The sequence below is a fragment of the Tamandua tetradactyla genome, chromosome 5, assembly GCF_023851605.1.
Source record: "Tamandua tetradactyla isolate mTamTet1 chromosome 5, mTamTet1.pri, whole genome shotgun sequence".
Lineage (NCBI taxonomy): Eukaryota > Metazoa > Chordata > Mammalia > Pilosa > Myrmecophagidae > Tamandua > Tamandua tetradactyla.
The window spans coordinates 13,170,602-13,186,727 of NC_135331.1; the positions used below are offsets into that span (position 1 = coordinate 13,170,602).

Sequence of the window (16,126 nt, forward strand, 5' to 3'; positions counted from 1 at the left end):
AGTAGATGGGAGAGTGATGGACATTAGATAATTAAAAGGGAGGAAATAACTCATGTTAACAGTTTCTCATCCATGTGCAATTTAGTATACAGCTGAAACCACTGTCCCATTTCTCTTAGCAGTGGCAAAAATACCATTAAGCTGGCCGCATTATAACCAAATGTCCACCCAGAGAATTAACAACAAAAAAGACACAAACAAAATTTATCAATTATTTAATTAGGTTCTTTGCAAGTTTAGAACACCAATTTGTGAGGATAAACTCCATTTGTGAGAGAAAACACAGAACGCAGGTATCCTTGGAGCTGAGGAACAGCTTTGATTTTTGGCATAAGTTGTGAGTCCACAGTTTTCTGATCAACCTTGCGCTGCTCTGTAAGCTCGTATTTCTAAAGAAAGAACATTTAGAATTTAAAAAGCAGGGCAAAAAGTACCAAATTCCTTGGTCAACCAAGGAACCCTATTTCATAAGTACTAATTCCCAGAAATATTAAGACAACTGAAGGCAATTTTGAAATTTTGATAATTCTTTTCTTGGATTGCTATGAAATACCTCTTTTACCTAATAAAAACAAGTCTTATCCTTTTGTCTGCTGCAATTCACACCAAGCCTTGGGATTCTTGAGTTTAGCTCCCTGCCCCCATTAAGAACTGAATTTAGAAGAATCTGGAGCAGTACTAAATACTTCCCAGACATTCCTCATTGCTTACACTTTACTTTTCTTCTCTCTGTCTAACAATGCTTAAATCCTGTTGTTTATTCATATTCCCAACCTGAGGTGCCAATGATATCATCACAGTGTATTAGAAAAATAGAACCTTACCTCTTTCTCTGTGTCGAAGATCTCACCTTCCTGGTGTCTGGGCTTACGCAGCTTCTTCTTCTTGAAGTAAGTATCAGTGAGATGTTTTGGGATTTTCACACCACTTATGTCAATTTTGGTGGATGTGGCAATGACAAACTTCTGGTGGGCCCTACGCAGAGGAACTCGATTGAGGACTAGGGGTCCTAAGGGAAAAAAAATTGGCAAGGCAAAGGAGAAACAAACACTTAAGGACTAAGTAGATATTAAGCTCAGATTTGCAAAAACATGGTGAGTAGAATTTGTAATTTGTCTGTGAAATTTGAAGAAATCCAAAACACTCTCTACCGTCAGTATCACAAATTATTCAAGATCTCAGTTTGTCCAAGGCTTTTTCCCCCCTTAAATCTCCCAGGGTGGGAGAGGACAGTCATAGATCAGAACCTTCAATAACTACAGGGGCCTGATAGAGCTACACTGGAAACTGGCTGCCCAGCTGTGAGAGTGAACTACTTACTTTTCACCTGTTTAGAACAAACCCCGGTGTGATCAGTGACAGGCCCATTACAATTTTATGCAGGAGGCATTCCTTGGGGCTAGCAGCCAACCACTGTATTTCAGATGACAGGTTACTTGGTGCTATGTTATCACACAAAATTTAAAAATCACTTCCATTAAAGGCACACATGAAACTTCCCTGAAGACACTACAACCATTTAAAAATTTACGTTCAGAGGATACAAAATCTGTTAAGTTTTCTTACCAGTCACAAGTAGCAAGCCACTGCTTAGCTGCTTCAGGAAAACCACTCTCTGCAAGTTAACCAGAAATCATGTTTCTGCAATTAGAAACTGAATGTTGAATTAATCAAATCACAAATGTTCAAATGTGGTAAAGGAAATTTCTAGACATGCTCAGCAATTCTGGAAGTAATCATGCCAAACTAACAGGGGCAAACCAAGAATACAAGCAGTATGCTTGATTTAAAAAAAAAAGACCAGAAACTACTTTTAATTATAATAATAATAAAAACCCTTTAACTCAGTAATTTCATTCTAGCAATCCTATCCTAAGTAACTTTAAAATACAGAAACATCTTCAGGTAAAAGTTCATTTGAATCACCTGTAACAAGTGATATAACCAACAGCAGGAAACGGCTTAAATAAATAATTGTATGTTATGTATTAAATGTTATTTGTAACAAAGGAAAACATTTCCATTACATAAAAAGGTGGGAAACTATGCACAGTATGTATGACCATTTCTATACTGGAATGGCTACAGAATGACTGGATTTTACTGGATCATGTTTTCCCCCTATAATGGAAAACTACAATCAACACAGGTAAGTAAAGGAACTCTAGCTGGAGTACAAACACACAACGAACAAGCACTCCAGGGAACTAAAAGGAAGCTCTACCAGTGGAGGAGTTTCACTCACCTTGCCCCTGTGGCGACCAGTGAGGATGATCAGGACGGTCCCAGGAGTGATGCTGGATCGCAGCTTTCTCACATGCTGACTGAAGGGCTTTTTGCCATGGCTCAACAGCTTCCGAGGCACATCTTCAGTAGGATAATATCTAGGCTTGAAAGAATCATCATTCAAATTTATTTGAACAAGCCATTCAGATTAGTAAAATTGAGCTCAGTTACATACTTATTCTTTTGCACTTTTAATTTGGAAAAGGTCAACATTATATTTCTATAACCAATACATGAAGAACATAGGATGGGAAGCACTTAATGAAGGAACTGTGTTTAAGCAAAGTTGAAAAGGATCATGGAAGTTATCTTTGTAAATGTGGTATGAAACTAAACCTTAGATATCACATGGCAAAATAAATTATACACTGTTACGGTGTGATTCTCACGTTTTCCTGGGGTCCTTGGCCCTTAACATATACCATAACGCTTCATACCACATTTTGCACAGTGTAATTAAGAGGCTGCTTCCAATTCCAATAAAGTGCTTCACCATTTTATCTGATTCCCACAGTAACATGCATTGCTGATTATATTATATACAAATAGCAAAACAAAAGGTATAAAACTACTGCCAGTTTATTTTATTATAAAAATAATATACAGGATATGACAACGAATGACCCAAAAATCTGCTTCCAACTACGCCATATTTTAGTTGTCAGTCTTTCTTGACCGCCTGATAGAAAAACCAGCTCATTGTTGGATGGTCCAGGTAGTATCCCAGAGTATTATATTAACCCTCAGTTAAACCTTTATTACTGTTTTACATGTGAAGGAAGCAAGGAAAAGTAACTCAACAGTTAGATGTAAAGCCAAAAAGCAAATCCAGAACTATTACCTTAGATGATCAATTCTCTGGTAGACATACATAAACTTCTAAAATCTGAGTGCATAAAAATATTCACAGTACTCAAGGTTAAGCTAAATGGATCCAATTTACCATTTCCTTCAAATCTTACCATTTTGCGAAGCTTAACCACTCGGGTTCCTCCATTTTTGTCACCCCCAACGGGTTTTGTGACAGTAGCAAGAACCTTCTCCTTCTTTTTCTTTTCAATCTACAAGGAGATAAATACATCAAAAAGCCAAATAACAGACAAAATCTTCAAAGTTAAATGATGGTCTATGGTTCCTCTCTTCTCTTTTACCCTAGATTTAGCTGCTGAATACTTCCTCTTGTACATGGCCTTTCTGGAATACATTGCAGATCGGGAATATCTGCCTATTCCTCTGACGAGGACCGGGTTTCTGCTGCAGTGAGGCTTCCCCTTCTTGGGCTTTCTGGTCTTGAGGTTACTACCCTTCTTAACCTTGCCACTCGCATCAGTCTTCTTGGCTACCGGCTTCTTCTCCATAGCAGCCGGCTTCTCAGCCTTTTCACCCGCCATCTACCAATACCAAAACAAACAAACCAAAACGGTGTGATCCCTTAATAAGGCAATACTTAGAGCACAATGATGGGCTCCCCAGATCATAGCCTTCCCTCCACACTTTTACCCCGGCTGCATTATGCTTAGTATTTGCATGGCCTCCCCAAGACACCATAAACTTGATGACTTCGGGGTATTTTAAATTCGTTGCATTTTCACTAAAAGTTTAGCAGTCAAAAGTCCCAACCACCATCATTATCCCTATTTCGCGAAACAAACAACTTAGGTACAGAGACTTTTAACAAACCTCCACTGCTGGGAAGCAGCAAGGCTGGAACTTGCAATTGTCTGCTCCCTTGGCTTTTGTTTTTAACCTTTAAAAACTATCTCATTCATGAAACTCGATTTTAGGTGAAGATACCCGCACATTTAGATGAAACTCAGCCCCTACAGAACGAATAGCAAGGCCCAAAGCGGCAACTTCCGGCTGCGAATGGGGAAAAGTAGCATTTGGCTTCACACCCAAGTCCCAACGTGGCTGAGACAACCCCAGCGGCATCTTCTGCAACCGGAGCTCGGGATCTGAGGGCGCGAACCACCGCTGTGGTCCCTCCGGCCTCATCAGCCTACTACGGGTCCCCACAGGGGCCCTCTGCCCCCAGACCAGGAAGGTGGCGAGCTGCCGCAACCTCCGCAGCATTCCATCTCAAACCTTAAGCCGCAAACCCAATCGAAATAAATGGAGCGTCTCAGACCCCTCCTAGTTAGCCCCGAGCACGCCCGACCCCCTGCAGATGTGGTCTTCATGCCCGCCTGGTTCGGATGGCGAAAGATTAGGGTCTTGAAGTCGAGTCTTGCAAAGGAGGCCCGCCATTCTTACCTCGCAAGATGGGAAAGAGAACTAAGGAGCCAGCTTCCGGTCTATAAGCAATCACGGGAGTTCTCGAGTCCCACTTCCTTCCGGGTATGGGGCATTATGGGAGATGTAGTTTTCCCTTCTTTGGGATTTATAAAGAGGCAAGGGAAGTCATATTTTGTCTTCAAGTGTTTCATTTTATACATCAATAAAATTCTGGAAGTATCTCTGGGAACCTAAATAGGGTTACCAATTTTTTAGTTTGCCTAATATTATTAGACAATAACTACCATTTTCAACGTAAGCATGGCTAGATAGTTGAAGGAAATCCAAATCAAGTGAAATCTTTCATATGAAAAGCCTAATTGGATCCCTTTCACGGCCATTTTCTTCACAGTTGATTTAATGCCTATATTCCATAATAATAGTCAACGACGCTGGGTTAAAAAAGCTAGGATTTAAAATGCAGTGATCTGAGTCCTCTGAGGACCTCAGAGATTTCACTTTCAGCTGTTACACTCGTGGTTTACCATATATAAAATGCTTTGAAATTTGTGCAGTACTTTAATATTTTCAAAGCAATAATGCAGAGTTGTCAAGCTTGCTGAAAAGTATCGCTTATAAAGGTGTCTTCCTTCCAAACAGATTAAGGATAAGCATGATCCTATTAGGCTATATGATTTTAGGATTATACAGTCTAGGTATATGATCTTCTCAAGGAAAAGTTTAAGTACTGCTTATTTTTGAGATTGGGAATATCAGCAGCTTTATTTGTTCAGCTTCCTGAGCAAAGCTCTTAGAAACCTGCTTCAGGAAATGTATCAGAGTGAATCAACTGCAGAATAGCTTACTTGAGCCCCTCAAAAGTTCTCACAATCTCAGACACTAGTAAATTCCACAAAATATTTGTTAAAAGAACTGTCATTTAAATAGAACATAAATGAGCCCCTCTTTGTATTTTGTTGAGGTATGGCAAAACTTACAGTTTTTAGTTGGGCAAAATATCATAAGTAGTATAATAATCATAATGTTAATTATAAAGTAGACATTTTTATTACACTCCTGGTTTACCATATATAAAATGCTTTGAAATTTGTGCAGTGCTTTATTATTTTCAAAGCAAGCATTTTTACACTTACTCATTTTAAGCTTCATCATAACCTGTCTGTGAAGTGGAATTTCAGAAGAATTGAGGATTGATTAGAATAAATCACTTATCCAAGTCACACATATAGTTAAGTTGAATCATATCTCTTTGTGCCATAGAAAGGGCCACAGAAAAATATAAAACCACTATGCATTTGTGCTGCAGAAAGAGCACTGTCTTTCTAACCTAGAGACCACTTGCTGTATGACTTATAATAAGCCTCTGTACCTCTGTTTTCTTATTTATAAAATGGGAATGATATTAGTGATATTAATAATACCTCACACAGTATTAATGTTAAGATCAGCATAGTTATTCAATCACTCACTCAATAATGAAGTTCATGAAAGAATATTTTTAGTGTGTGGCAACCCTGAGATTAGAATTCCCTCTCTTAGGAGAAAAGATTAAACCTTAAGCACACAGTAGCCTGTGTGACCAGAGCACAAGCCAGAAGAAAAAAGACTCCCCAGAGGAGGAAAAAATGGTCAAGCCACTTATCTTAGTTATACATTAAACAGACCTGCAGAAACTTCTTTGATGATAATTTACCGTTTTTCTATATCTATGCTGTTGTAGTACTATTATCTTAGAATTACAGCCTAAAGATCCTTCTGACACATGTTGATTCTAATCTCAAAACCTCCTGAATCACGAGACCCAACTGTACCATGCTATTTGTCTCAGGCCCCTATAACTGGTCCTGTTGATTCCTACTTAATTGCAGAGCGCTATTCATGTTTGTTCAGACTGCCACTGCTGTCTCCTGTTCGTAAGTCCTAATAAACTCATGTCTAATTCCATGCCCGGTGTGTTCTTTGGTCTTGGAGCTGCTCAATCCCATACCCTAAAAGAGATAGGTCTAGACCGTAACAAGTGGCAAAAATCCCCTGGAAATTAATATGATGTCCATTTAAACAGAAATAGTTGACTAAATAACGCGCAACCACACTACAGAATATTATGCAGTTATGGGAAAGAATGAATTAAATTTGAAGGTCTAGAACTGCAGTGTCCAGTGCAGTAGCCAAATGTGGCTATTGAACACCCAAAATATGGCTAGTTCATATCGAGATGTGATGTAGGTACAAAATACACACCGGATTTCAAAGTCTTAGTAAGAAAAAAATATATATATAAGAATTTTTTATATTGAGTACATGTTGCATATTTTGGCATATTATGTTAAATAAAATATATTCAAATAAATTTCACCTGCTTCTTTTTATGTGACTACTAGAAAGTTTAAAATCATATATATAGCTCATAGTTTTACTGACAAGCAGAATTGTCCAGTAAGAGAATCTCTCTCTATAGAGAGAGTCCCTTACATAATTAAGTGGAAAAATAGATCACAAAGATCATGTGTGAATGATATATGCGTATTTAAAAAATAAAACAGGAGAAAATCTTGTTTATATTGTGTATGCGAATGACTGTGAGTATAGGTATAGAGAAAGCTATAGAAAGATACTCATCAAACCATCAGTGCTGGTGCGGGTTGGAGTAGAGATGTACACATTGAGGAAGGGGGACAAAATAACTTTTATTTGGCTTGTTGCAAGGAAATTGTGTTGCTTTTGTAGTTGAGAAAGGAATTCAAATAAAGTATCTCAAAAATGAATATTTCTTATTCATTTTATTATATTTGCCAGGCACCATTAGGCTCTGGGGATATAAGGATGATACATTTTTATTTAAAAGGAGCCTCATAATCTAGAGACAATGGCACTGAAGTGTATTAGGTACCAACAGAGGCACAAACAGGCTGCACCAAGAGCAGAAGGGGGCCTCTATTATATTCTCAGCAAGTGATCTAGGGGTGTGTGTGCAGAGAATGTTTTCTGAAGTGGGTGCCTGAGTTGGAGCCGAACCTTGCATGACATTTAGTTTTCTAGATGGAGAAGGGTTTGAAGGGTATTCCAGGCAAAGGCAGAGGAATTAAATTTTGGAAGGCAGGGATATAACAGTCAGTAGGAGGCCTTTGGAAACTGCAGGAGTATATGAGGGCATTGATTGTACATTTGGATGATAATATGGTGAATGTATCTCAATAAAATCACATTAAAAAGAGAAGAAAAGGAGAAAAAATAAGAATAAGGGTTGGGGATAAATGAAGTTGAGTAAGTAGGCATAGGCCATATCCAAAAGGGCAGTACTTGCTAATGGAAGGATTTTAATTTAATGCTAAAGGCTTTGAGCCTCCTTCATAAAACAAGGGAGTGACATGATTAGATTTGCATTCTAGAATGATCACTTTAGCTGCAGAGTGTACTGAATATACGAGAGACCAGTGAGGTATGGCTTCTGTATTCAAGGAACTTATAGTTTACTTGAGAAGAGACAAATGATAACTTGCACTTGTTACATTCTTACTTTGCCAAGCATTGCTCAAGTACTTCACATTAACCTTTTTAATCTTCACAACTACCCTATGAGGTAGGTAGATTTTTGATTCCCTCTTTACAGAGAAGCAAACTGAGACATAGAACAATCAAGTAATTTGTCCATGGCCACACAGGCACACAGCCAGGCTGAGCTTCACAGGTCAAAAATGTAATCCCCATATTACTGCCTCTTAGATTTACAATATTTAACTAAGCCAGGATAGATGTCTTTGGGATCTCCTAATCTGGACTGGGAAATCAAGTAAGGCTTCCTATTGCAAAGGAGTGACTTCTTTGAGATCTGACGCATGTATGGGGAGGTGGGGCAGGAAGAACCCTACAGAGACAGGATGCTATTATTTAAAGGCTCTGAGCTAGGAAATTGGCATTCTGAGGGGAAGTGAAAGTCATTCAGCATAGTGAAGCAAGGGCTGGGAGAGGAGGGAGCAATGAAGAGGGTAGGAACCAGACCAGGCTAGGTCTTGTACTGCATGTACCATGTCAAAAAATTGTTTGACTTAATCAGTGCAGGGAGTGTCTGGAGTTGCATTTTAGATTACTCTGGCTATTAAGTGGAGAATGCGTTGGAAAGGGCAAACCTGCAGTCCTAAGAACCATTTATTTGTGGTTTGGGTTATGTAGGGGAAAGATAAGGGTGGTCAAGATTTAGGGAGATTAGAAACAGGGGCTTGTTGAACAGGTATTATCTAAATGAAATAGGCACATAAGACAATTTTGTAAAGATAATTTTGCAAATAGCACATCAATGCTGAAGCAGTTTTTTGTAGAGGAGTGAGATGGGCATCACTCAGAGAAAAATGGTAATTTTGGAAGTAGATTGATATGTATTGAAATCATAGCTCTGCTATTTTATTAGCTCTGTGGCTCTTAGCCAGTCATATGGTTCATAAGGTAAGGGCTCTACCTTCTCTTCCTCTGAGTCGCTATCATCTCCAGCCTGGAAAGCTATAGGAGCCTCTGACCTGTTCCCTCTGACCTCACTCCCTTGATCCTAGACTTCAGAGTATCCAAAGTAAGACTTCAAAACATAGATTATGTTCCTCCGCTGCTCAAAATTCAAAGGCTCACATTTCATTATGAAAAAGCCCAAACTTATTAAATTAGCCTAGGGCCCTATACCAACTCTACCCCTCTTTTACTACATCTCCTGTTACTCTTCCCACCTTCAATCTGCTCCAACCACAGAGACCTCTTTATTGTTCTTCAAATGTAGGAGGCAGCCTCCTGCTTCAGGGCCTTTGAACTCATTTCTCCCTGGGCTTGAAATGCCCTTCCTTCAGTTATTCCCAGGGATTGCTCCTTTACTTTCAAGAGCTCTTTATTCAGATGCCATCTTAAGTTTCCCCTAAACACCCTGTTTAAAAATATAATACTCCCCTCCTCCTTCCTTGCCTTTTCTCCATATCACTTTATCTCCACTTCTGTCTATATTTTACTTATCTTCATTATTGTATCTTCTCCCACGAGCATGCCGAGTTCGTTTTTTTCTTTGCCTTTTTAATTCACTGTTATATCCTCATAGTCTAAAACAGCGCCTCGCATTTGAAAAACAATCAACAAATGTTTAATCATAAAGATAAAAAGAGCTAACTTAAAAAGCACTTACTATACAGGGCAAACTCAGTACTATGGACTTTACATGGTTAATTCTCATAATAATCCTAAGAAGAAAACATCATTACTTCCTCAATTTTACAGATGAGGAAACTGAGGCACAGAGAAATGAAATAACTTTCCCAAGGTTACACAGATAATAAGTGGAGCGGCGATTTATGGAATGAAATTAAGGAATGATTTTGGCAGTCTCGCGCGCAGGGATGGAAACTGCCACCATGCAAAAGGATGCAACAGGTCCATAGGAATTGGTACAACACCCAGCGCGGAGCTCACGCCCGGCGGCCAAGGTTTAGAGGGCTCGAGAGCGCTTTGGGTACTATTCTGCGACGGCTCCTCGCACTAACCGACCTACCATTACCTGTCTCCGCTCAGTCCTAGGCTGACGGGAAGCAGGAAGTGGCAGTGGGCGTCGCGCGAGGTGACGTCACGGCGGAGCCTCAGGCAAAGGGCGGGGGAGGAGGAGGAGCGAGTCGGGCTGTGGGGTGGGGGGGCCGGGCGGCTGCACTGTCTCCGGGATCCCCAGGCCTGGAGGGGGGTCTGCGCGCGGCCGGCTGGCTCTGCCCGCGTGTCCGGTCCCGAGCGGGCCTCCCTCGGGCCAGCCCGATGTGACCGGGTCCAGTGGAGCCTGAGCAGGAGCGGGTCCGTCCCGGAGCCGGAGGGCGGGAGGAACATGACATCGCGGAGGTGAGGAACCCCGGGGGGCCCGTTCCAGGCCTCAGCCTAGCCCCCGCTCCAGCTAGTCCGCCCCGCCCGGGAGGGGGCGCCCCCGCCGGGTTGCCGACTCTGGCTCTGTGTTGGGGAAGCAGGCTCTCCCAACCCTTTTGCTCTTACCCGGCCGGGGCTCCGGCCGCTCCGCGCCCCCACCCCTCGGGGACCCATTCATTTCCTGCCTTCCTGAGTTCCGGCTCCCGCAGCCTGGAGGATGCCTGTCGCTACGCGAGCAGGTAGAGCTGCCCGAAGATCCACCGACTCCAGCGGCTCGGCTCGGCGCCGCATTCCTGACCCATTGCCTCATGAGAATTGCCTCATGGTGATTCCGAAATAACCCCGTTCACTCGGGGAGGCTGGTCGACCCAGTACGCGGGAGGGGTGAGGAAGGAGCTGCCGGGGGCCAGGTCCCGATGGTCGAGCGGTTCTGGGTCACTCTGCGTCCTGCGTACATTTGAGGGCTTCACTCAGTATCCCTGACCCCGTTATATACCTTTGCATCCCTGTTTCCCCCCGCCTCTCAAGTGCCAGAAATGGAAAAATTGACGGTATCTGTAGCTATTAGAAGTATTTCCTTCCTCTGCGATCTTCGCTTTGGGAGATGGAAGGGAAGACAGCTCTATCTAGTTATTTAGTGATTAGCACAACTTTAAAAGTCAGGTAGTTTAATCATTCCCATTTTGTGTATGTGGAAACAGGCTCAAAGTAACATACTAGTAAATGGCAGGATTTGAACCTAAATTTGTGTCATTCTAGGGTTAGAAGGAGGATTAGTGAGTTAATGAGAGCTTTTGAAAGTAAACAGTATACTACTAAAAACTAACATTTAGCTTTTACTCTAAGCTTAACACGTTTAATTTTTGAACAGCCCTATAAGGTAGTACTATTCCTGTTTAACAGAGGAGTAGTAAGTTAGAAGAATACTCTAACTCTAATTCTAACTGAAGAAGTTAGACAACTTGCCCAACGTCGCACAATTAGTAATGATGAAGCCAGAATCCGCCGTTAATCAGCATGCTACTATTATTATTTTATAACTATTGCTAATCATTTGTAAACCTTAATTCTGTTGGTAAGGGGGAGTGTTACCTATTGTTTTCAGATAGTGATTATGCTATTTTGTATTACCACTCTCTTTATTCAACTCATACATAGAAGTTATCTATTCTTTTCCTTGATTATGGTCACCATCTTAGATGTTTGAAAAACTTTCAAGTTGCTGGGTGTTTTTGAATGAGAGGCTTTTCAAAATATTGGAATGTCTCGTTAAAACACACCTGCAAGTTATTCACTCATGGATCTGGAAAGAAAAGAAATAGAAAAAAGAAAATGCGAAGCTCCTAGAATTGAGTGACGTGGACAGGTCTGTTGGCAAGTGTCTGCAGTTTTGGGTAATATATAATTGCATTTCAGCAGAACAGTGTATAGCATCAAATGTTCTAATTCTTTAGGGATTTTTAAAATAAAACAGTTGTCTATTCTTTAATCTGTCAAATAGTCATTGAGCCTTTTGTTCCCTGTGTCTGCTCTTCCAGACATGTAAGGATCTGCTTCTTTAGGAGACAAAAGACTGAGATTGGGGGTAGGGTAAGGGCCTGGATAGTAATAGACCCTGCATTGTCCAGCTTGTTGGTTTAGAAGCATGAAAGTGTGGGCATAACCAGCTCAGCAAGTGGTACCGATGACAGTTTTAAAGGGAATAATTTCTCCTCCCCTCCAGCCTTGATATTTATTACTCACCTATTATAGAAAAGAACCTAAAAAGTCAGATTATGAACACAACACAAAATTGACGTTATTTTTTTATCGTAAATTTTATTACTTTTATTCAGCTTTATTGAGTGATAAATGACATGCAATAAATTGCATATATTTAAATGTACAAGTTGATAAATTTGACTTATATATATACTTGTGAAGCCATCACTATAATTTCCATAACAAACATACCCACTAATCCTCATGCTCCTTTATAATCCCTCGCGTGTTCCTAGGCCACCATCCACTGTTCTGCTTTCTGTCACTATTCATTGTTTTTCATTTCCTAGAATTTTATATACATGGATTGGTATTATACAGTGTGTACTTTTGTCTGGCTTTTATGCTCAGCGTTCTTACTTGGAAGTAAATCCATGTTGTAGTGTGTTTCAATAGTTCATTCCTTTTTACTACTGAGTATCCATCACATGGATATCCATTCATTTGTTGATGAACATTTGGATTGGCAAGTGTTTGTGTGACTTTCATTTCTTTTGGTGTGAAATAAGTTGATTATATAGTAGTAGATGTATATTTAATCTTTTCAGAAAAAGTTAGTTTATTTCTTTAGTTGGAGTGATGCAAATGTTCTGAAGAATGATCATGGTGATGAATATACAACTGTGTGATGATATTGTGAGCTATTGATTGTGCATTATGTATGAAATGTTGTATGTTGGGAATGTATGTGCTTGTGCATTGTTTTATCAATAAAAATTAAGAAAGAGAAAAAAGTTAGAATGGCCATAGCTCAAACACCCCTAAAGAGAGAAATAGAAAGATCAAAGGTAGTGGTGAATCCATACAGAAGAGACAGGATCTAACAAATGAATATCATTGCTGAATCATTAAATTGATATCTCTTTTAGTCTCCAGTATCTTAGAGCAGCTAGAAGTAAAAACCTAAAATTGTAATATTGTAACCAGTGTCAAACTCTGAAGTATAGTCTACAACTAATTGTGGTGCTGTGCTTTGAAATTTATTGCCTTTTTTGTATGTATGTTATTTTTCACAAGAAAAGAAAGGGAAAAAGTTGATTGTGGTGGTAAAAAAATATTTAAGCCTTCTAGCCTCCTACATTCTGGAGCAGCTAGAAGGAGAAATATGAGAGTATCGTATGGTAGCCCATGACAAACTCTGGCATCTGCCCTGTAACTACTTGTTGAAGAGTGCTTTGAAAATTATTGCTTTTTTATTTCTTTGCTTTGTATATATGTTATACTATATAATAAAAAAGTTTAGAAAAAAGAAAAGGAAAGGTCAAACTGTTTTCCAAAGTGGTTTTACCATTTACATTCACACCATGAGAGTTTCATTTCCTCACTTTTTACATTCCCACCATGAGAGTTTCACCACTTACATTTTTTTCATTCCCACCATAAGGGTTTCACATTTACATTTACATTCCCATCATGAGATTTTCACTTCCTGTACATCCTCACCTATACTTGTTATTATCTGTCTTTCTCATTGTAACCATCCTAATAGGTATGTAGCAATATCTCCTTGGGGTTTACTTTGCATTTCCCTGATTACCTATAACGTTAACCATCTTTCCATATGCTTGTTTGCCATCTGTATATCTTCCTTGATGAAGTATGTATGCAAATAGTTCGCCAATTTTTTATTTGGTGGTTTGTGTTTGTATTGAATTTTAAGAGTTCTTTGTACAAGTCCTTTTTCAGAATAACAAATATTTTCTCCAGTCTGTGGCTCGAGTTTTCATTTTTTTTTTAACTTTTTATATTGTAGAATATCATGTATACAAAGCAAAAGAAAGAAAAAGCAATAGGTTTCAAAGCAGTCTTCAACAACTAGTTACAGATCCCAGAGTTTGTCATGGGCTAACATATGATCCTCTCAGATTTTTCCTTCTAGCTGCTCCAGAACATTGGAGGCTAGAAGGAATAAATATTTTTTTGTCATCACAATCGATTTTATTTTCATTTTTTTAACAGTATCTTTCGATGACCAAAAGTTTTTAATTCTGATGAAGTCCAGTTGATCTGTTTATTCTTTAAAGGATCATACTGTTGATATTATTTGTGAGAAACTTCACTAATACAATGACTGATATTTTCTTTTTCTGTCTTCTAGAGATTTTATGGTTTTTAGGTCCATGATGCATTCTGAGTTAATTTTTTATTTGGTATGAGTTATAGTTAAATGTTCTCTTTTTTTGTATATGATATCCAGTTGTTCCAGCACCATTTGTTGGAAAGACTATATGTCTTCACTGAATTTACACTTTTGTTGAAGATCATTTGTGTGTGGGTCTATTTCTAGATTCTGTTCTGTTCCAATGATCTGTTTGTCTGTCTTTTTGCCAACTCAGATGTTCTTGATTACTGTTGCTTTATAATAAGTCTTGAAATCAGATAATGTTAATCATTCAACTTTGTTCTTCTTTTTCAAATTATTTTTAACCTCATTATTCATTTGTTTAACAAGTAGTTTTAGAACCATGCATGATAAAGGAGTGAGGGAGGCAAAGGTTATTGTTCTCATGGCTGAGAGAGAAAATAAACAAACACTGAATAAAAGATAGTATTGGGTAGTACTCAGGGAGGAAAATAATACTTGGGAATGTGAGAATGACTAGGGAGAATATGGTTCATTTTAACAGGAAATGTAGGGAAGGTCTCTTCAAGGAGTTTGATAATATGACTGGAGACCTGAATGGCAAATGTTATTCTGTTTTTGGTTTTGCTTAATTATGAAAATAATGTATCTGATTAGTATGTTTACAGTTTAGATTTTCTGTGTGTAGTAATTAAAATGTCAGTATATTTAGTGTACTGATTCTTTTCAACATCATAAATAGGAAAAATGGGGGATCGAACAATTAACTGATTTCCCTTTAGGTAATTACAGGTCAGTTGTAGTACTGAATTTAGATTTGAGAACTTTTTTCTGCCCCACTCTGCCTTTTTCAACTGACAAAACTGTATTCTCCAGATCTTGCTACAGCATATAGTACATCCTTCTGAAAGGCATGTGTGACAACTTGAGTTGATAAGAGCAGAGAATTTGATTTGTTCTCAGGCTGCGGGCTTTTGGTTTAGCACAGGTCAAGTACATTTTGTTCCAGCCTCTCCCTGGTGGCCATGTTTGTTTATCTCCTGTGGGAATAAATAAACATGCCTTGCTGAAAAACACCAGTTCTGTGTCTTTCCAGTTGAAACTGGGTTGTCTTTATTCATGTTATGTCCCAATTTAAGGTCAGACTTTTGGCCAGAGCTGTTGAAGTGTACAGGCTGCCACTGAGCTGACTCTTGCACACTGTCAGTATGGAGACAGCTACAGGGTATCACAAGATCCTGGAAAAGCAGGGCCGCTGTTTGTAACTGTTAGTAGTAGGCCTTGGTGTACTTTGTTAGGCGGTTACAGAACAATAGAGGGCACTGTGCTTATTCTAGTCTTTCCCTTTGGGAATCACAGACAGCCCTTGCCATCTAATACTGATGTTTTTAAGGAAAGGAAAGGCTGGTACTGATGATCAGCAGACTCTGTTGGTGTTGTGGACCCATGAGTAGAGTTCTACACCCTAAAATAAAGCCCAGTTCATTACTATGCAATTTAGAGGATAAAGCAACATATAAGTGCTTGGTTCTCTGGCAACATTGGAATATGAAAGATACCATTCCTATTTGCAAAGATGACAGTTTGGGAGAGAGACAGACTTGTATGCCAGGAATTAAGTGGATATTATAAAGTCAGTACCAAACTGAATTTATCAATATGGAGAAACAAACACACACATAATACATATGCATATGCATATATACACACATACGTATACATATACATATATATCTACACACACCCATTTTTTCTGTACAGATGATAGATTATAGAACCATTTCTTTATCATCCCATTGGCCTACCCTAATGAACGATCTAATTTTTCATTCAGGAACCTTTTATTGTGGGCTTTCTATGTGTCAGACACTGTGCTAGGTACTGGGTGTT

At 39.2% G+C, this 16,126-nt stretch overlaps 2 protein-coding genes across 4 annotated transcripts in view; one reads left to right on the forward strand and one right to left on the reverse strand.

The window, feature by feature from the left end:
* Positions 1 to 200: 200 nt before the first annotated feature.
* RPL6 (ribosomal protein L6) lies at positions 201 to 10,070 on the reverse strand. Of its 2 annotated transcripts, none has more exons than XM_077159894.1 (7): positions 10,046 to 10,070; positions 3,438 to 3,677; positions 3,249 to 3,347; positions 2,246 to 2,389; positions 1,567 to 1,615; positions 825 to 1,009; positions 201 to 389 (listed from the first exon to the last, which is right to left on the reverse strand). In XM_077159894.1, the coding sequence occupies exons 2-7, from the start codon at positions 3,675 to 3,677 to the stop codon at positions 237 to 239; spliced, it is 870 nt and encodes a 289-aa protein (XP_077016009.1). In that variant the 5' UTR covers positions 10,046 to 10,070; the 3' UTR covers positions 201 to 236. The 2 variants fall into 2 exon arrangements, with proteins under 2 accessions (XP_077016009.1, XP_077016008.1); XM_077159893.1 differs by lacking the exon at positions 10,046 to 10,070 and adding an exon at positions 4,540 to 4,610.
* Positions 10,071 to 10,174: 104 nt separating this feature from the next.
* PTPN11 (protein tyrosine phosphatase non-receptor type 11) overlaps positions 10,175 to 16,126 on the forward strand; it is a 117,348-nt gene continuing 111,396 nt past the window's right edge. For both annotated transcript variants that reach the window (XM_077159891.1, XM_077159892.1), the window contains exon 1: positions 10,175 to 10,371. In XM_077159891.1, the coding sequence (XP_077016006.1) occupies positions 10,358 to 10,371 (14 nt within the window). In that variant the 5' untranslated portion in view covers positions 10,175 to 10,357. The remainder of the gene's footprint in view (positions 10,372 to 16,126) is intronic.